This window comes from Odontomachus brunneus, unplaced genomic scaffold (assembly GCF_010583005.1).
Source record: "Odontomachus brunneus isolate Ranch 3 - 2012 unplaced genomic scaffold, Obru_v1 Obru_scaffold_078, whole genome shotgun sequence".
Taxonomy (NCBI): domain Eukaryota; kingdom Metazoa; phylum Arthropoda; class Insecta; order Hymenoptera; family Formicidae; genus Odontomachus; species Odontomachus brunneus.
In genome coordinates, this window is record NW_022639528.1 from 46,555 (window position 1) to 67,930 (window position 21,376).

The following is a 21,376-nucleotide window of genomic DNA, read 5'->3' on the forward strand; positions in this document are numbered from 1 at the left end:
GTATACGTTTTCTTACTCTAACTTTTTACATTAGTTCAGCAGTGTGCAGTTACAAAGAACAGATCTTTAACTTATATTGTGTAGAGATTTTCCTTGGTACCAACATTATCCCCTCCATTTTTCGGAAAACTGTCGCCTAACCTTTACCTCACTCTTGTATTTCGCTCACTCCACGGCTATCGTCTAGTAGTGTGCACACAGTGGCTTGGTTTACATCGGGTGGGACCCGATTGATCACGATACAATTGGACACAGATTGTAATGATTGGTTCAACCTAGTAATTCACTAGATAATTCTTTTCATCGGTTAGTTGTGTCCAATCGTACCGTGGTCAATTGGGACGCTCCCGTTTACATCGTGCATTTGATACGCGTACTAAATAGTAACTTTCTATTAGATAATCTTAATATCGACAATGCATATCAACGGCGACGTATTCAATCAATACAATACGTTTTGTTGATGAGTTATTACAGCTTAATATACCGTTGTTTATATGTATCGTCGATATTAAGATTATCTAATAGAAAGTTACTATTTAATACGCGTATCAAGTGCATGATGTAAACCAAGCCAGTGTGTGTTTTTGAACGCAGTCTTATGCAGGATTCACACCGCGGCCGATGTCCGATGTAAGACGTCCGATATCCAATAGGAGAACAGCTTCCTAATACAGAATTCAATTCTCCATTGAAAAGCTATTCTTTTATTGGATATCGGACGTCGTACGTCGTACGTCGGACGCGGTGTGAATCCTGCATTACATCGTGTACTTGATACGCGTACTAAATAGTAACTTTCTATTAGATAATCTTAATATTGACAATGCATATCAACGGCAACGCGTTCAATCAATACAATACGTTTTCTTGATGTTTCTTGAGGTTTCTTGAGTTTTATACCAGCTTAATATACCGTTGTTTATATATATCGTCGATATTAAGATTATCTAATAGAAAGTTACTATTTAGTACACGTATCAAGTGCACGATGTAAACCAAGCTATTATGAAACAACAAAGTCTTGATCAAATAAGGATTTCTCCAACAAGGCTTCTTTAATTCTTAAGATAAGGATCATCTATGAATACGGGCATTTAACTTCAAGTGGACGGGCGATTAGTAAATTTTTGTATTTCATTGGCATATTCTTTTAGATTTAAAAATATAGACAAATCATAGATGTAAAAGCTCACTGAGCGCTTAGTGAGTGGTTGCAATAAATGTATCTATATAATATCAAAACAGTGCAGCCGTGGCGCATAGACATGTCCAAACTTGTTTGGACGTGATCTAATGGCTTCTGCACACAGAACGCGGCAACGCTTGCCGCGCGGCGGAAGTTCGCGCAACAGCTAATCAATGGGCGCATTCAGTAGAAAAAGCGCTCAGTGAGCAATCAACGATTATTGGTTCTTGCTATTAGATCCCTAAATCTAGACCAATTACATTGACAAATTACTCAACTGTTGTGCAACTGTTGAGTCTGCTGAATGCAACCAATATGTTGTTTTTCCATGAGAGCTACAAGGTTATTATAGAAAGCAGCATATTGATTGGCTGTCGCACGAACTTCCGCTGCGCAGCAAGCGTTGCCACGTCCTGTGGGCAGGAGCCATAATGGTTTGTTCTTTTCAGTTGCACTGCTGAGCTGGTGCAATAATTTAGAGTGAGAGAACATATACTTGTCTCACTTTAACTTATTGCACCAGTTCAGCAGTGCAGCTGAAAAGAACAGACTATAAGATTTTTTTTGGAAACAATCCTCGAAATTATTTTCGGAGAATATTAATTTATACTTAATTCATAATTCAAATTCTTAATTCATATTTAACAATTAGAATGGTGTTGGGGAAAAATTGTAAAATTGCCTTAAACTAATATTGAGAGAGAGAGAGAGAGAAATATCAAAATAACCTTACTCCAACTTCATTAGTCATGGCACTTATAGCTGCCGAATGTCGATAGTCTACTAGTAGTGTTTACGTGAACTTTGAGTATCGGTATAAGAAATATATACGTCATTACGATCATTATACGTGTGCTAATTTTTTTCAACATAAATATTTGAAACTAAACTAGATATCGAGATCTAAACAATGGCACCGGGGTATAACAGAACAAATAACGTTCAGCTGCATAACGTTCCTCCCATGTCAACAAGGTAAAATTATATTCATTGTCAACATACGTTGATAACCTAAGTAATCAGTTAAATATATTTTTTTATAAAAATTGTAAATATAATTTAGAACATTAACATACTCATATTTGTATATTTGTATATTTACTTCATATTTAATATTTGTAAATTTGTATATTTGTGTATTTAAAACATCACATGCTCATATTTGTATATGTTTAAATATATATTATATTAAGAGGTAATATATCATATTGAGAAGTTACTGATATGACAAGTTGCTTTCTTCCACTAACAACTTAATAACAATTTTTTAATAGTAGCATTAATATACAATTATATTTCTTAAATAATTATGATAAATCCAACCATTACTTTCATTGTTTTCATTGTTACTTTCATTGTTACTTTATATGTTATTTTAGATATTGTTGTTACAATTTTCATATCCATGAAGAAGAGTTGTCAGATATATATGGACTTATATATATAGATCGTAATAGAAATAAGAAGAATATAAAAATAAGAAGTCCTCTTAAAAATGACTAGTTTCTTTAATCATAATAACAATAACAATTTGTTTTTCAAAATGGTTATTGATAAGAGTAATTAACTATTTTTTGCAATAGATTATAAGCAACAGTGGCTAGTTTATTTTAAAAAGTACTTTTCTCAAATCTAGTCAGTATACATATAACAATTTGGATCAAAGGTTTTTAACTATTTTGTACAGATCTCATTTTGGCAATCTAATGAAGTCTATAGATTCTTCTTTAGTTTAGTATATCTAAATATATGAAGCAAAAATAGATAAAATTACAAAAATGAAACTAATTCTATTAAAATCAAATTATTGAAAGAGAAATAAATTTACTAAATTTATTTTGTTTATTGTGTATGCTTTTATTGTATGTTTGCTGATTTTACTTTGAGATTAATAAGATTAATAAGGATGAATATTTTTCTATTTTAAATTTACAGGTCTTCTCTAAAATCTGTTTAAGAATCTTTGAGAGATCCATAATTCCCAAGTTAACAATCTCTGTCTAAGTTATTTCCTTAGTTAATACTCACTTCCTTTATTGATACTCTTCCTAAAAACTTATATATCAATATGTAAAACTTATATATTAATATATATTAATATGTAACAGAGATTATATATATAATTTACAAAGCGTATGAAAAAATTTAATATAATATATAATTGATTATCAATGATTCACATATATTATACGATAATAAAATACATGATAATTACAAAAAAAATTGTCATTTTTCTATTAAACTCTTAAATTAAATTTTCTAATAAATTAAAAAGGTTGGGTATTAATAAAAAATCCTCATTAGATGTCTAAAAAAGTACTGAGTCATTGTAGTTCATTTAATATGTAAAAATTATTAATTTGAAATTGAATAATTTTGTCTTCTATTTTACTTGACATACCTCTTGCACCTTTTGCATTTTCATTAAGAGCATATACTAATAATAGTAAAATTTTTTAAATCTGTATTACAGCATGTCAAATGAATATAAGTCTACTATTCAGACTCCTACAACTAATCCATCTCCAACACCTCTAATGCCACCTCCATTGCCACCACGCTTTCCTGTAGAAGGTTATAATGCAGGATATAATACAGGATATAATACAGGATATAATACATACAGACCATTTGGCCTTAATTATTTAAACAATGGATATGGAGGCATAGGCAATTACAGAAATTATAGTGGATACAATTATCCTGGCAATCAGGTTTTTTATCATGATATGCCCATGCATAATAACCATGGGCTATTTGGATATGGAAATGTTGTAAATAGGTATGTTATTGATGAAAAAAATATTATTTAATTTGTATATTTAATTTACAAGTTTAATAATAATTTTAACGATTAAGATATATAAGAAAGGGATATTAGAAAATTATAAAAATTGTTAAACTTTTATCTGGAGAAAAAGTCTTCTCCATGCTTCTCCAAATGCATGCTTTATCCAAAAGGATTTGTTTTATGTTAGCTTTCAGCAATATGTCGAAGAAACTACGAGACCAGTTGTTAATGTAGTAGAATCTGTGTTAAATACATTCGCATCTATCACAGCAATAGCAGAATCAACACACTATGGCCTATTAAATTCGTTTCGAGCATATGAATCTTTAGTAGATAATGCTGGCAGAATGCGATCAACATTCGGACAACTGTTAAGCACATTCAGTTTAATTCGACTACTAAAATGGATTTATAACAAACTTCTAGCCTTGTTTGGTAAACTTAACATACAATTAAAAACTTACATTTAAATTTATATAGTATACAATTATTTTTTAAATATTTATTGCTTCCTCACATAGGTCGAGAAAAGCAAGACACTCTAGATGAAATTTTGTGGCAAAATTCTATATCAAAAATAAATGAAGGAAAAGGATATACAACTATTCTCACATGGCATACAAGTTTTCTATTTGTCATCATTTTTGCCATCATTCCATATTTAATTCTTAAAATTATGAGTAATGTAAGGCAGATTCAAATACAAGGTAAAGACTATATTTTTACAAGTAACAATTGTTTTAGTTTAATACTTTTTTGTCATCAAAGTCCTATACTTAACAGAAAGTTTATAATTATTTTTATTAGAATATTCCATATATTTTTTAAACATCTTTTACATTAAAAATTTTTTCCCGTAATAATTTTTAGTTTCTGATATCTTTTAAAATACATTTTCTTACACTCTTCTGTATAAAACTGATAGTATAAATATGAGAATATCTTATACATATTAAACAAATTTACAGTTAATAATCCAAAAAGTTGGTTGAAGAGCCGGTATCCTGTGCAAGTGGCACATGCGTTATACGATTTCGCGTCAGTTTCTAATGAGGAATTGAATTTGACAGTTGGTCAGAAGATATGGCTGGCACCACAATCGTTACAATCTAAAAACGCGGCAGGTTGGTTAATAGCCACCGATGGTAAAATGGTCGGTTTAGTACCTAATAACTATATACAGATAACAGGACAGGTGAAAAAAGTAGATTCAGTAAATGACGAAACTGTTATTGCGTCTCAAAAAGTTGTACAAAATGAAAACGCTTCTAAGCAAATATCTGATAATAGCGCTTGTGAAAATATGGTATCTGAATCCACTAGTTAACAATATTTAAGATGACATACTTTCCAAATGTACTGGGGATAATTTCGTTTCGGTAAACGGATTCAGCATTGCGTTAATCTTGAAAGCATAAAGCATACTATTTACCTTTATATTATACATATGACTGAGATATTATTAAATATATATAAAGCACATGTAGGGAGCGAACTATCATTGATATTACAACCAAGGAGATAAAATAACATGAAAAAATAAAAAATATATCGAATATAATATGTTCAATGTTTTGTTTCTGATAAAATTAATTTTGGGAAACGAAACACATAAAGTTGTATTTACTCTAGATATTAATTAAATTAAATTAATTATATTAAATTGATCAATTCTCCTGCAAGGAAGTATATATTACATTGTATTTAGCAAAAATAAAAAGAAAGCTCAGGAAGCATTTCCCAAATACCACAATATAAAGATATTCTATTCAAGAGTCTGCAATTTTTTAGCAATATTTTCTTGCATTTTATTTTATATTAAATATTCAAATGATATCACTATTTTTCATATTATAAAATATTTTACCTTTTATTTGATGTTTTATAGAGTATAATTTTCTTAATATTTGTATCTTTAGAAGAGAGAGGTATAACTGATATTTTTATTCTAGTTAAATTAACCCTTTGCACTCGGAGACATATTTGCCACATTTACGATGTCCCCTTTGAGGGGACATCCGAGTGCAAAGGATTAAAAATTAAGTAGAGCAATATAATCATATCAGCATATGAAGTTATTGGATGTGTAATATAAAAATTTTAATTACAATATTTTGTGAAAAATAAGAACTTTAAAGTTTTAACTTATTATTATGATCAGAATTTATATATGTCAGAACGTATACTTGCAAAATGTAAATTTTATATTTTATGTCAATCTGTTTATTCATTTTTGAGGAGAAAAATGAGAAACTTTGTTTAGTTTCTTCATTGTCATTGTCCAATAAATGTATTAAAGTGATTCACATAGAAATATGAAAAATTACACTAATATGTTGTATAATTTATGAAAACTTATACACAATTGTGCCATGCACTTTGCTACATAATACATAGATAAAGTAATTGAAAATAAATATCTCACATTTGTAAATTTTGTCTTGTGTTTATTAAGCATACTTATCAATACACATTTTATTGGGGATTTATACAGGAATATGTATGTAATAAATATTTTATATTGTTAAGTTGCTTGTGTTAATTATTATCAACGTCCTTCCAAAGTGAAAAGTGCGAAGACAATTTGTATACAATATAAAATATTGTGAATATCAACATTATATTCGAGATAAATATATTTACGACTTCATTCTTTTATAATTCAGTATCATGTTGTACTTAGCATATGATAGCTGTCATTGTGCATTTGACAGTGGACGACCCTCTCTTTACCGTATGATAGAATGAAAAAGAAATAGAAATAATGTAATTTTTCTTCACTTTGTCTTAAAGTGTCAACTTCTTACTTCACTCTCTGTGTGTGTGTGTGTGTGTGTGTGTGTGTGTGTGTGCGTGTGTGTGTGTGTAATATTCGGTCTATGTATATATGTCCAGTACAAAGAAATTAAAGAATATTGTCAATCAACAAGAAACAAACGTTATCAAAGCTACTTCCCTTATTGATGAAATTAGAGCAAAAACAATTTAGAAAAAACAGTAGAAAAATCAAAAGAAAAATGGATATACAAATGAAGACGATAACTTGAGTATCTCTAACTATATTTCCTATCATGACTATTGGTGATAGAACCCAAAACTACTATTACTGACTCTTTATATACGACGTTGATCTTATAAATGTTTTACACAAAGTTACATCTATATGTGTGTACATGCAATCAATATGTGTATTAATAATTAATATAATAAGTAATATATAAAATTAACTGTTAGAGTTTAGCAGAACACAATGGTTTAGTGTAAAAATCTGAACATAATTTACATGATCATGTAATGATTTATAAATTATCAATTTGAAAAGACGAATTCTATGCACTTGCCACAATACGATCGCAAAAGGTAAGAAGTATCAGAATAGTTCATACGGTATCTTTACTCTTCAAAATGCCCGTTTAACGGGAAGAAGATAACTTTAAACTATAATTTCTCCTGGTTAAAATGCAGATGAAAATCGTAAAAAAAAATTATCTAGTCTAATCATGTATCCATGCTGTAAGATATTGCCTCAGTTTAACTGAGGGATGCTGAAGCCAATGACGAACTCGAACAATGTCGATACACAGAGACGATCGTTACTAACACAATCACGCTATTCTTTTTATATTTCTTGTACATACAGAACTTATATAAATGTGTGTTGTTTTATTATATTCAGCGAAAAATCTAATCACACATGTGTAAAAATGTTTCTACAAACTTTTCGGATATTCTTAAGCTTCTGAATTCAGATGCAAAGGTACAACAATGCTCTTCAAATTTTTTCTGTTTGGAACATCTACACTTCCGGTATGTACAAACTTTTGGAGTTTGGCAAATATCATACGCTGATAGCTTGACATTTTATATTAAAAAATTTTTTTAAGATTTTCGTCAGATATTAAGCAATGCTCCTATTTATTTTACACTACTTTCGTACTTACGTAAAATCATTTGTAATCCTATATAACCAATACAACATAAACTTCGCAGAAAAATGTCAGTATTTTGTCGGTAAAGTTTTCAACGTCAGTATCTTTTTAAATTTATTACATTTTTACAGGAAATTAACAATTTTTGTTACATAAGGTAAAGCAAAATTTATTTAAACACGCTTTGTTTGTTTCAAAGATTACAGTTGCCTGAAAGCTTTTCAGTTAAAATGTGCTGAATGTGATTACAAGAATACACATACACACGCTCGTGAAAAATGTTTTCATTAAATGTTTATTATTTTCCAAATTCCAAGAGGTTTTATTTATAAATTAAACTCAAGATATAAGGCATACGAAGAACGATATAACGCAGATAACATAATATTTAGCGAAGAACACTTGCCATCATATCTTCATGTAATATACGATTTTAGTAAAACACAATTTTGGTAAAATAAGTGCTTTTTGGTAACCTTAAGAAATTAGAGACTTACAATTGGCTGATTGATAGTATAAACGACAGTATAAATAACAAAAAATATATATGCCTTACAATTTAAAATATATAATCCAGATTTCAAAATGTATCAACATTTAAAGTACACTTGTACAATGACATAACTGTTATATTTTATGGTATTCATGATTGTAATATAATTATAAGCCCTTTTAACAGAGTTTTTTATATCGTCGTTCTTCAATTAAAGAATGATCCTATAACTTAAATATTAATTAATTTTAACGATGCAAGAAAACAAGAAGATTTTACAGGTTGCATCTTCTCTATAAATTATAGATAAATCTTTGTAAACATACACAGTATAGACTCTATTTAAACGTTTTACGGCGCATATAATATAAAATTTGCTAACTGATGAATTTTACAGCGTATATAACTGAAGTGGTTTGGATTAATCTGATTTGATGTTCAAGTAAATCTGATATTATAATGAGCTCAGGTGTGTTAATTTCGCGAACATAATTATATATATTCTTATCGATATTCCAGATGAAGAATTGGAAATTAAATTTGGAATGATGGCTTTTTAAGTGCTTAAAACAATTACTATTTACAGACAAATAAAATACATTTCAAGTCAGACATTCGTAACAATTGATTTCTTTTTTTTATCGCTTCTTGAACGAATCAATCCTGAGTAGAACATCATATTAATTTTCTAAATTCCAAACCATCATCTTTCGTCTTTCGATGGCAAACGAGTTTATTATGTTTGCAACAATATAAGACACGTTTTTCTTTCCGAAGCATCACATATGTGCCGTAGTTTGCAGTCCCTTAAAACTATTTACACTTCATGTGAAAAAGTCCGTAATCGAGGATTTCAAAATATATATATATATATATATATAATATATATATGTATACAGGGTATAATCTTTGACATCATTATCAGTGATGTTCATTATCAGCGGTTCTCGACACAACCAGAGCTAATCGATATGGGTGTTTCGGTAAACACATCACGCACTTCCTTTTCACTAAAGTTCTGCCGGGGGAAGCTTACATTCGCCGTGGCTGTCTTGTAGAAGGAATCTCGGCGTCCACGAACGTGTTACATTAATATACGACGAATGTATAACTTATATAACAGTGGGAGACTCTTGTGTATAACTTGGACAGCGTATGTGTAATTCGCATATGCACAAAAGAGAAAGTACCAACCCTCTATGGTCCATTTAACTGTATAACAACTTATTAAATAGTTTACGCAATATAATATTATTTTGTCGCAACAAGATTGAAGCTAATTTGTACGATATATCGCTTTTCTTAAACTTGTTGCTGAATTCATTTTAGCAAGAAGTTTAACAAAAATATTGAAAAGACTAACGGAAGTATCAATCAAAGACTTCGATAACGCGATTTATCTTTGAGAACATAAAGATACAAGTGAATGAAGATTTCTCTTATCTCTACAATCGACTTAGTTTCAAGAAATGGAATTCATGAAATCAGTATATATCCGATGTTTCCGAAAAAGAGTGTCATGTTGTCCATAGAGGGGATTAGGATAACAAAAGATGCATAAATGTGATATTTATAATAACTATAATAATAATTTTTTGCCGTTGTTCCCCTGTATTATCATTTCGAATGTAATGTCATATAATCATCGTAGAATTATTAGCGGCACATCCCATATTAACCAGGAAATGCGGTTTCATATGAACACATAATCAAGTTGCTTAGCATCCTTGAGTCGAGTTTACTGTGGTATTCACATCACATCTTAGAATTACCATTCAGCGTCTCCGTTCGCTTTTTGAAACACATAATCTTTCCCACTTAGATTCATTATACCGTCTTTCAGATAAAATTTCCATTTGTTTCTACTCCTTGTGATCTGAAAGAAGAATGACATAAGTACGAATAAAAATTACTTCTACCTAATTGTAAAGATACGCTGAAGTTTAACATTTCCACGTAGTCACAGCCGTACCTTATCGTACTGACATACGACTACATTATCGGTATCAAAAAGATCCGCTGGATCGTCGTCGGTAACATCATCTTCGGAATTTAGGGGATCCTGAGAGATAGAGATTTTACGTGAGCCAATTCAAACTGTCAAGCATAAAAGTTTATTGAAAGTATACCTCTTCACGAGCTGCCGCATCATCGTTCTCCTCTTCCTCTTTATCATCAAGATCTTCATCGTCATCATCGTTGTCTTCCTCTTCTTCTTCGTCATCATCATCGGAGGAGTCGCCCGCCGCTCCGTCTAATTGAGCTATGTTATTTTGCTGTTGGCAAGCAAAGTACATTACATTATATTCTTCATGTAATGTGTACATACCACATGAATTTATTATGTCCATTATCTAAACTAAATCATTACCTGACTCTGTACTGGCCTCTGTGTAACAATATTGTTTGTACTTTGTGTGACCACTTGAATAGGTTGATTCACTTGTAATGGCGCTAACGTAGATTGCCCCTGTAGTGTAGCATTTACATGTTGCTGTAGCAAGGTCGAAGCCAAGTTCGCTGGAAGACCCATAGCGGCGGAAATTACAGGACCTGTTAAAATCGTGTGCAGCTGATTCTCTGAAAGAAAAAAAAAACATGCAATCTTTCCTTATTTATCTCGTTGATTAATACGTTTCGATTTCATTGCTCGTTAATCTACTTTTGCAATGATACGAATGAAGATCAACCACGATAAGATTCTCTATATTACATAAAGTAATTTTGATTAATTTTTTAATATGAGAAAAATATATAACTCTACATTACGCAAATTAAAATATACAAGAATCGTAATCCTCGCTGCGTCTCAGTTGTCGATAACGTATTCATTAATATATTTGATTACACTCAATTTGATTATTATTAATGTATTAAAGTGTATAATCATCTTATCACATCTTCACCTTGAATCGCGGATGCAGGAACTTGTATAGTTAAAATCCGTTGCGGAGCGTCTGGAACGCCAGTTTGGGGCGGCAAGGTGATCTGGATGGGCACTTGTCGGTCGAGTACAGCGGCAGGAGTAGTGACCACTTGTTGCACTGGCGCTGACGAATGTTGTTGCAATGTTGTTGTCCCTGCTGTAGAATGTGTGTGCTGTTGAGGTTGCGTAGGTCGTTGCTGCTGCTGTTGCGCTTGCTGCTGTTGTGGTTGCTGTTGTTGCACCTGCTGCTGCTGCTGCTGCTGCTGCTGCTGAGACTGTTGTTGTTGCGGCTGCTGCACTTGTGGTTTTGATTGTGGTTGTTGCTGGGGTTGCGTCGATACTGAATTCCCGGTTTGTATATAATGATTTCCTACAGAAGCTGATGCCATGTATATATGTGTAGTAAAAAAATAATTATATATGAATTTCGTCTTTATATGCAAATAGTATATAATCATATGTAATTAAAAATGCCCATACTGAAAAAAATTGTGTTGTACAATTAAGATAAATATTTATATTTTTTTAGTGGCTCATGATGTCAACGTTTAGTAGAATAAAACTATTTCTTTCTTTCTTCATTCAATAGCATTTTTTTCCATGTGGACTAATATAATAATATGTGTAATCATACAAAGACAAAATTCATATATGACATATACAGGATGTCTGACACAAAAGTTCCCAAAGCACATGAGCAAATAGAATATATAAACCTGAAAAGATCCTCTATCATTTTTTAAGTAATTATGTAAAAGATTTCAAGATATTAATAAAAGATTAGTGAACTAGAGAGTGCAATGTTATGGAACGAGATCCATAGGTGTGATCTCATTGAAAATAGCTGAGACTTGCAACTGGTTTTTAGCAACACGCTCACAATATGTCGAAAAACAATTGTCTCCGCACTGCTCGCATTCTTACTCCACTTTCAGTTGTCAGCCCATAGTCACTATCGCTAAGAGGTAGTCGCGTTTAATATCTTAAAATTTTATATGGTTGTTTAAAAAATGATAGGGATTTTTTACTCAGGGTGACATGCTCTACACACATGCTTTGGAAATTCTTGTATCAAACATCCTATATAATTATACTATAATTTATATACAGAATGTTCTCCAGTTCTCATCCATGATTTACAAGGTGTTATTCATTGTTATTACATGTATCACGTCTGTTCTTTTTAGCTGAACTATTATTATAATAAAACTTTGTTCCTTTCCCTTCAGTGCTATATTATACACTTATTTAATTCTAATGACAAAATATATAACTTAATTCAATAAAAAAGAACAAACTTTTTATTCAGAGTACTTTTTATTCAGAATATCAACCATTAACTGGATATTTTGTGTGCAGCATTGTGCAGGTTACATTCTTGTAATGGTTGTAATAAAAAGCTAATGTTTAACTTTTATTGGTATATTTACCTTTATTGATACTTATAGCTTTGAGCGGATTGAGTTGAGGAATTTGTGATTCTGGTGGATCTGGATTCATCTCCACAGCTTTACAAGATAGTAATTTTGTTTCCCATATCTGTTTCAACTCTTGCAGAACTTGTTCATCTACACCCTCGTCTATGAAAGATTCTCGTACTCCAGATATTACATCTTCTATCACAGTATTATATAGTTTTAGCTGTAAATAGTCAAATAAGGTTAATTTTCTGACACTAATGAAAAAAATTTTATATGTACATATATCATAAACTTAAAAGAACAAGAGAGAGAGATGTGTAATAATTAACATATAATAAATAACACAAAATATAAATTAAATAATTAAAAACTTATCGCTATATTAGAATAATTCAAATATCATATTTAAACTCTAAAATGTTCAGGAAATTGAGCTTCCAGAAAGTAAAAATTTTGAGTTTTCTTTTCAACTTGCTCGAACAAATAGCAGAACACAGAACCATATGGACAATATTTTAACTTTATCACAATGTTATATTAACTCAAATGATTTATCTCTGCCTAATAATAAAAATTGTGATAAATATAATGTAACAATTTAAAAGGATTCTATAAGGGAAATATTTGGATATCTGAGAGTAATACATGAACTACACAGTAATACTCAGAAATTGAAACAACCAATGTCAATATAATGCCGCGTGTCGTAGTCTGTGCTGCTTAAAGGATTAAATATCTTTGGCCGAACGTGTTGTATTAATTACAAGGACACTGTTTTTTCTCACCCAGTCTACGTGTGAGGTTAGCAGCAGTTTGTCAATATGTGTCGAGTACTCGCTATTGACAGCCAGAGATAGAAAAATCGACTTTGGCTCATGAAGCACATAAGTTCCGGGCGATGTTGGAGAGGATCAAACATTGGGAAGAAGCAAATTGCTCATTCACAAAGGAAAAACTTGACGACGGATCTTTCGCGGTACAAACCCACCTCTCCCCTCTATCGTATTTATTCGTTCAAATTCGTTCAATTCGTTCATTCGTTTACTCACCACGGTGTTGTGACTGAGAGACATCGTGGCACACAAGGTTGAAAAAAAAAGTACGTTCAACAGAGGAAGCGATATCGGGAATACGACGTAGCTGACAAGTCTTTTCTTCTAAAAGATACGCTACAGCATCACCATTTGCAGTTGCTCGTATATGTGCAGCAATAACCGTCCCACTACACTCTGCTGCGAATAACCAGCGACTTGCTTCGCTTACATCAACGACCCATCTACTCGACCATCGACGAAATATCACGGAAGACTGACGGTTTTATCATGTCTTATGGAAAGTTTACATCGAGCAAGATGTCCGACCGACATTGTTCCAATAGTAGCCAATGAGGGTGCCATTAGGGTGTGTTCAGATGGAGAAAGAAATAGCGTAATGGCTCCTGCACACAGGACGCGGTAATGCTTGCCGCGCGGCGGAAGTTTGCACGACAGCCAATCAATATGTTGTTTTTCCATAAGAGCTAGAAGGTTATTACGGAAAGCAGCATATTGATTGGCTGTCGCGCGAACTTCCGCCGTGCGGCAAGCATTACCGCATCCTGGGGTGCGTTCGAAAACACTGAAAGTCCACGACGGAAAGTGGCTGTGGTGGATGGGCTTGGTGGGGTTAGTGGAGTTGGTATCGAGAGGAGTTTTCGAACAGCCATGGAAGAATGCTCAATGTGACATATTACATGTGTGTTGTGCCTACATATGTGTTGTACAAAATGGCTGATCGAAAGCGTATTTCGACTTTAGCTATAATTGCTTCTCAGCAAAATAATAATAAATTAATAAATTTAGTAATTAATTAATTAATTAATTTAGTAATTATTAATTTATAATTTAGTTATCTGGAAAGTTAATTGGCTATATATTTCTCGGTCCGAGAACTCGGATCGATTTCTAGCATCGTGGGCACCAGGCCTAAGGAAATTTATAAACTTATTTATTACTCCTTACCTTTAACATCGTATATATAGACATTTCCCTTGTCATCCTTTTGTATATTTTTTTAAATATCCATGCATAAAATATGACGACCCGAGATTAAATTTTCCATTTTTTTTCACAAATTGTTACTGATTCGTGACTTTTAACGTGCCTCGTATCTCGTAAGAAAATTTCAGAACCTATAAAATACAAAAAGCTTAATAAGCTTTATTTATATTTAAAGACAATATTCTGACAATATACATCACTATAGAAATAAACCTAAACCTGGCTAACCTACACTGCTGTATTTAAATTTTTTATCTTACCGTGATGGCTAATGGTTGTACGAATGTTTCGAAGAACAAAAAACCATAAATAATTTAGTAATTTCATACTGTATTGCACTCTTTGCGCACTCTCCACCATCTCCACCGATTCACACCGCGCAAAAGAGAGTGGAGAAAAGTCACACGAGTGGTCCACGGAGTACGGTTTTCGAACAGCCATGGTCGCATGGTCAGTGTGCCCACTAGGGGTTTTCGAACGATCTGAGTGTTACAAAATACACACGGGTGATGTTTTCGAACGCACCCCTGTGTGCAGGAGCCATTAAAGTTAATAAGAGTAGCGGCTTGAAAAAAGATTTGATATTTGCGACGTGAAGTGGATTTTTTATTATTTAGATTTTATTATTTATTATTAAAAAATACCAAAATATAAGCATAGTTGAAAATAATCCTAATCTTACCCGACATACATACACATTAGTACACACTTTGTTCCAATTAAATCGTGCACAACGTTACACTTTGTGCATTTCTGTGTATATATGTGTCAAGATGTGTTAAGCAATTGGAAAGCACTCAATATTAACCTTGAGAAATGAATTTATGGATCCTAGGAATTTTTGGATGTTGTCAATGCTGTCCCCTCTTTTTTTTATGGATTTTGTCCCCTTACCCTCTTGTTGGAAAGCAATCAAGGAAAATAGAAAAAGCGCCGGAAGAAAAGCGGAACGGCTATAGTCGTACTAACTCCGCACGTTCCGTTCCATTGAAAATTTCCGCTCCGTGGAACGGCGCCCTAAGGACCAATAATCACTAACCGCTCACTGATTAAGCTTGGGAATTTTTTGAAATGGGTCGATTGAGTACCACTGTTCGTCGGATTTCCAATCCGACAACTTATTGTAAACACCCTTTATGTCACCCTTTATGTACTATAAATTCTCCGTAGTGGCAGTGAGTGGCTTGGTTTACATTGGCTGCATTCAGTAGACTCAACAGTTGGGCAACATTACTAGATTTTCTACTGAATGACGCTCCGCTCAGTTGTTACATCTCAACAAGTTGAGGGAGCGGACGCCATATTTTGTAGCGGTTTTCATTTACGCTATTTGAGCGGAAAGTGATACAATCTAACATGGCGACGTCTAGTGAGAAAAGTGATGTCATAGAAAAAATATATGAATATAAAGGAGAGTTATATAAAATAATAGAAAATGCTGATTTTCATACTCGTCTTCAATCAGGTATGTAAGAATAATAATAAATGTTATTATTCGAAATAATTTAATGTAATATATTTATTATTATTAATAATCTAACCTCTCTTTTTGTAATATACTTGCATATATTACTGACATTACTGGCATAAAAAATATTTTGATTTATTGTTTTGTTATTACTAGTATAATATCTGTAAAGGCTTAAACTAATGGCTGACTTAATGGTTAAAAACAATTATGCCCTAAAATAAAAATGTAAGGCATATTTGTTTTTATGTATTAAATCATATGTTTATCTTTATTTAATTTGAAGAAAAAACAAAGACAGAAATATAATTTAACTATCAATTAACTAACCAAGAAGTTGGAACAATCGATCCTTAAACCTTAATCATATATATTATTTTGTTAACATTTACAAGAAATATTTATAAGTGTAAGAAATACTTATACATACTTATACATGTAAAAATATTAAATTAACAATAATTAAACTGTATTACACATTGTCGTAAGTTCACAAGATAGCTATCCTGCTTATTCTGCTAGGTCCTGTATGAACGTACAGATTTCCTGTAATAACATAACATAACTTTATAATGCAATGTTGTTTTATAAATTATTCGTAAGTATTTCAAATTTAATTTTACTGTCAAACTACTCTTAACTTAACCTTATCCGCTTTGATTTTAAAGTAATACATTAGAAGTAGCCATCTTTACTAGTAGCGATATCACAAATGAATCCAGTAGAAAATTCATAACGGAGTTCGATCCATCGGAAACAGATGTCTCAACTGTTGAGTCTACTGAATGCAGCCATTGGGTGTTTACGATAATTCGAGTTGGAGTTAGTACGAGTTAGTTTCATTAGAGCCGAAAAATATGATAGGCACAAGCATCTAGTATTTTCATGATTCATGACAACTCAATGCTGTCCGATAAATCGAGTAGAGTTAGGATAACATAGTGGATAGTATATGTATAAGAATTAACAATATCAGGTAACATAGTTTCGTAAAATATATAACAATAATATTACGAATCAATGAGTTGTTACATTTTAGAAAAATTAGAAGCACTAAATTAAATTATGAAAAGATATCATGTATTTGTAAAATATTCAAAAGTAGAAAACAATTATTCTAACCTATTATTAATCTGTTATTATTGAATATTTCACAAATACATGATATCTTTTCATAATTTAATTTAGTGCTTCTAATTTTTCTAAAATGTAATAAATCATTGTTTCGTAATATTATTGTTATATATTTTACGAAACTATGTTACCTGATACTGTTAATTCATATACTATCCGCTATACTACCCTAACTCTACTCTACTCGATTTATCGGACAGCATTGAGTTGTCATAAATCATGAAAATATTAGATGTTGTATCTATCATATTTCTCGGCTCTGGTGAAACTAACTCGTACTTACTCCAACTCGAATTATCGTAAACAGCCATTGTGCACTTGATATGCGTACTATATAGTAACTTTCTATTAAATAATCTTAATATTGACAATGCATATCAACAATGACGCATTCAATCGATACAATAAGTCTTCTTGATCAGTATTATACCAGTTTAATATACCGTTATTTATATACATTGGCATGGTTTACATTGTGCACTTGATACGCGTACTAAATAGTAACTTTCTATTAGATAATCTCAATATCAACAATGCATGTCAACAGCGACGAATTCAGCGATCATCTATGTTTTTTGAACGCAGCCATTGGTTGCGTTCAGAACAGAAAGCTGCTTTGCAACTGTTGTAAAATTCGTGAATCTGATTGGAGTATACTCTTAATTTTGGTTAAATCCAAAAACATATATCAACCAGATTTACGAATTTTTCACAGTTGCAAAGTAGCTTTCCTACTGAACGCAGCCATTGGCTTGGTTTATATCGTGCACTTGATACGCATATCAGGTACTATATTCGTATCAAATTTGTACTAAATATTTAATACGCACGATGTAAACACTGGCTTGGCTTACATCGTGCACTTGATACGCGTATTAAATAGTAACTTTCTATTAGATAATCTTAATATCGACGATATATATAAATAACGGTATATTAAGCTGGTATAATACTGATCAAGAAGACTTATTGTATCGATTGAATGCGTCTTCGTTGATATGCATTGTCAATATTAAGATTATTTAATGGCTTGGTTTACATCGTGCACTTAATACGCGTACTAAATAGTAATTTTCTATTAGATAATCTTAATATCGACAATGGCTTGGTTTACATCGTGCACTTGATAAGCGTACTAAATAGTAACTTTCTATTAGATAATCTTAATATCGATGATATATATATAAACAACAGTATATTAAGCTGGTATAATACTCATCAACGAAACATATTGTATTGATAGAATTCGTCGCTGTTGACATGCATTGTTGATATTGAGATTATCTAATAAAAAGTTACTATTTAGTACGCGTATCAAGTGCACAATGTAAACCATGCCAATGTATATAAATAACGGTATTTTAAACTGGTATAATACTGATCAAGAAGACTTATTGTATCGATTGAATGCGTCGTTGTTGATATGCATTGTCAATATTAAGATTATTTAATAGAAAGTTACTATATAGTACGCATATCAAGTGCACGATGTAAACCAAGCCACTCACTGCCACTACGGAGAATTTATAGTACATAAAGGGGTGCGTTCAGATTATTCATCCGGGTGCACTCTATTACTAGAAACACTATAGTATATGTGACATATACTATAGCACTTCTAGTAATAAAATACACCCGGGTGGGGAATTTGAACGCAGCCAAGGGTGACATAAAGGGTGTTTACAATAAGTTGTCGGATTGGAAATCCGACTGAACAGTGGTACTCAATCGACCCATTTCAAAAAATTTCCAAGCTTAATCAGATTTTAGTAAAAGCTGTCTCAGCAGTAATCCAATTAGCTTCATAGCGACGTGAAGTGATACTTTGTCCTCAAGAGAAATAAAAAGATAAAAGTAGATACGTACGTAATTATTATTCTAATGATTAGCGCGTATCATTTTCCTTATATATCAATATATGAATAAATGATCTGTTACACTTTTACTGATATTAAATTAATGAAAAGAAGTATTAGTAATCTCATGTGTAGTAAACATTAACCTATAATAATATTGGATTTATGTTATAATTTCGTATGTAACAAAATAAGTATAAAATCTGTCAAATTAACATTTCAATCATACTAATTTTAAAATATATTAAGGACATTTATGCATTTAGATACATATAAATATATGTGCTTGTAAATAATTATAGATTACACATATGAACATGCACATATACAAGCACACATATTTATATGTATCTATATATAAATGCATAAATGTCTTAATATATTTTAAAATTAATATCTTTGAAATGTTAATTTGACAGATTTTATACTGTTCTTATTTTGTTACATACGAAATTATAACATAAATCCAATATTATTATAGGTTAATGTTTACTATACGTAAGATTACTTTTATCTTTTTATTTCTCTTGAGGACAAAGTATCACCTCACGTCACTATGAAGCTAATCCGATTACTGCTGAGACAGCTTTTACTAAAATCTGATTAAGCTAGGGAATTTTTTGAAATGGGTCGATTGAGTACCACTGTTCAGTCGGATTTCCAATCCGACAACTTAACGTAAACACCCCAAAGTATGGATTATGGGTGCGTTCAGGGAGCACGCTACCAACACTACCGCGTTCTTCTATCTTTATCGCTCCTTAGATATACAACAAAGGTAAAATGACATGGTAGCGCTGATAGCGCTAATAGCGAGCTCTCCGAACACACTTTTTCAGCGGCAGTAAACGCATCTGTAGTCTCAATGTTATTTGTTATATGGTTAAATTTCTACGTTAGAATAACTGTGAGGTACTTCGTTCTGCGAGCTGTGCATCCTAAGAAATAGAAAAACGTAGAATTGTAAGTCATGGAATCACGTTGTTGAGTGCTTAAATTGCGTTATCGCTCATATTGTCGTCGTCGTGTCGAAGTGTCGCCTAGAACGAACTGTCGAAACGGAGTTTCGTGGGTAAAGTCTCGTCGTACCTAACCTATAAGAGACACGCGCCACCATACGCAGCGGCGGATCGTAGCGCGGCTCGGTGTTCGTCGTACCTTTTGCTCCACCGTGCCGGCAACGGGCTATAATTCGGCTCGCTCTGCACAATTCTGTCGTTGCACGTTGTGGTGACGTGTCTCAATGTCGCTTTCTCGTCCACAATGGTCCCGACAATCCTCTTGTTCGTGTCGTGCCTTTTGTTTATCGTCGTCAGTTTAAGGTTATGTCATCGGTACGTCGTGATTCACGTGTAATTTGACTGTGACACCGAAAGGGACTCTCGCGAAATTACTCGTTGAGACATTTTCCTTAACGAATATTCGTAGCGGTAATATAAAATTGACATCGATGCGTTGTGACCTGCTCTTTGTAATGTTAATACGTTTGGCAGTAGAAAAGTATTGTCAATAACGAATATCACCGTACAGTTTATTTACGCGGCAGTAAGTTTGAACATTGCTAAAAATTTTATACCAGAGTAAAAATCTCTCTTTTTGTTCCTCCTCAGTTGATTCCTATACTAACTGTTGCATTGGAAAAATTCTTTGTGTATTTAAATTACATTGTAATGAGATTTCTTTGAACATATTGATGTTTACAGGTAAACAATGGCGAGCGCAGAATCACTCGCGGAAGTGACAGATGTTGTGCAAATTCTTCGACAATGGGAGGAAGAACATAGTTCTCCAAACTATGATCCTATTCCTGTTCTCCAAAGACTAGCGGAAATAATTGAGTTAGAAACAGAGAATTATCTGAAAATGGATCCAGATCCATTTGATGAAAGGCATCCATCACGTACTGATCCAGAATGTAACTTTGGGCACATACTAAAGGTTCTGTTTAGAAAGGATAACTTTATGACAAAGGTAATTATGTGTTACATGTAAAAATAGATATATATTTTTTTTTATTATATTTACAATTATATATTTATATATACATGTATATATATATATATATATATATATATATATATATATATATATATATATATATATATATATATATATAATATATATATATAT

The 21,376-nt window shown here is 31.9% G+C and overlaps 3 protein-coding genes across 9 annotated transcripts in view; 2 read left to right on the top strand and 1 right to left on the bottom strand.

Moving 5' to 3' along the window:
- Positions 1–1,702: 1,702 nt before the first annotated feature.
- On the top strand, positions 1,703–6,414 carry LOC116847496 (peroxisomal membrane protein PEX13). The gene is made up of 5 exons (XM_032822572.1): positions 1,703–2,164; positions 3,663–3,971; positions 4,168–4,415; positions 4,502–4,687; positions 4,949–6,414. The coding sequence occupies exons 1-5, from the start codon at positions 2,100–2,102 to the stop codon at positions 5,305–5,307; spliced, it is 1,167 nt and encodes a 388-aa protein (XP_032678463.1). The 5' UTR covers positions 1,703–2,099; the 3' UTR covers positions 5,308–6,414.
- Positions 6,415–8,062: 1,648 nt separating this feature from the next.
- On the bottom strand, positions 8,063–14,108 carry LOC116847495 (transcription initiation factor IIA subunit 1). 4 transcript variants are annotated; one of them, XM_032822569.1, is made up of 7 exons: positions 13,799–14,108; positions 12,759–12,969; positions 11,309–11,668; positions 10,774–10,982; positions 10,532–10,678; positions 10,375–10,464; positions 8,063–10,278 (listed from the first exon to the last, which is right to left on the bottom strand). In XM_032822569.1, the coding sequence occupies exons 1-7, from the start codon at positions 13,820–13,822 to the stop codon at positions 10,171–10,173; spliced, it is 1,149 nt and encodes a 382-aa protein (XP_032678460.1). In that variant the 5' UTR covers positions 13,823–14,108; the 3' UTR covers positions 8,063–10,170. The 4 variants fall into 4 exon arrangements, with proteins under 4 accessions (XP_032678460.1, XP_032678458.1, XP_032678459.1 ...); XM_032822567.1 differs by having other exon boundaries at positions 11,309–11,707; XM_032822568.1 differs by having other exon boundaries at positions 11,309–11,698; positions 13,799–14,105.
- A 5,960-nt stretch (positions 14,109–20,068) lies between these two features.
- Positions 20,069–21,376, top strand: part of LOC116847436 (protein mahjong) — a 13,841-nt gene continuing 12,533 nt past the window's right edge. For 2 of the 4 annotated variants that reach the window (XM_032822432.1, XM_032822435.1), the window contains exons 1-2: positions 20,069–20,209; positions 20,950–21,217. In XM_032822432.1, coding sequence (XP_032678323.1) covers positions 20,957–21,217 — 261 coding nt within the window. In that variant the 5' untranslated portion in view covers positions 20,069–20,209; positions 20,950–20,956. Of the gene's footprint in view, positions 20,319–20,585; positions 20,792–20,949; positions 21,218–21,376 lie in introns of those variants that run through there. The other 2 variants (XM_032822434.1, XM_032822433.1) reach the window with 2 other exon arrangements.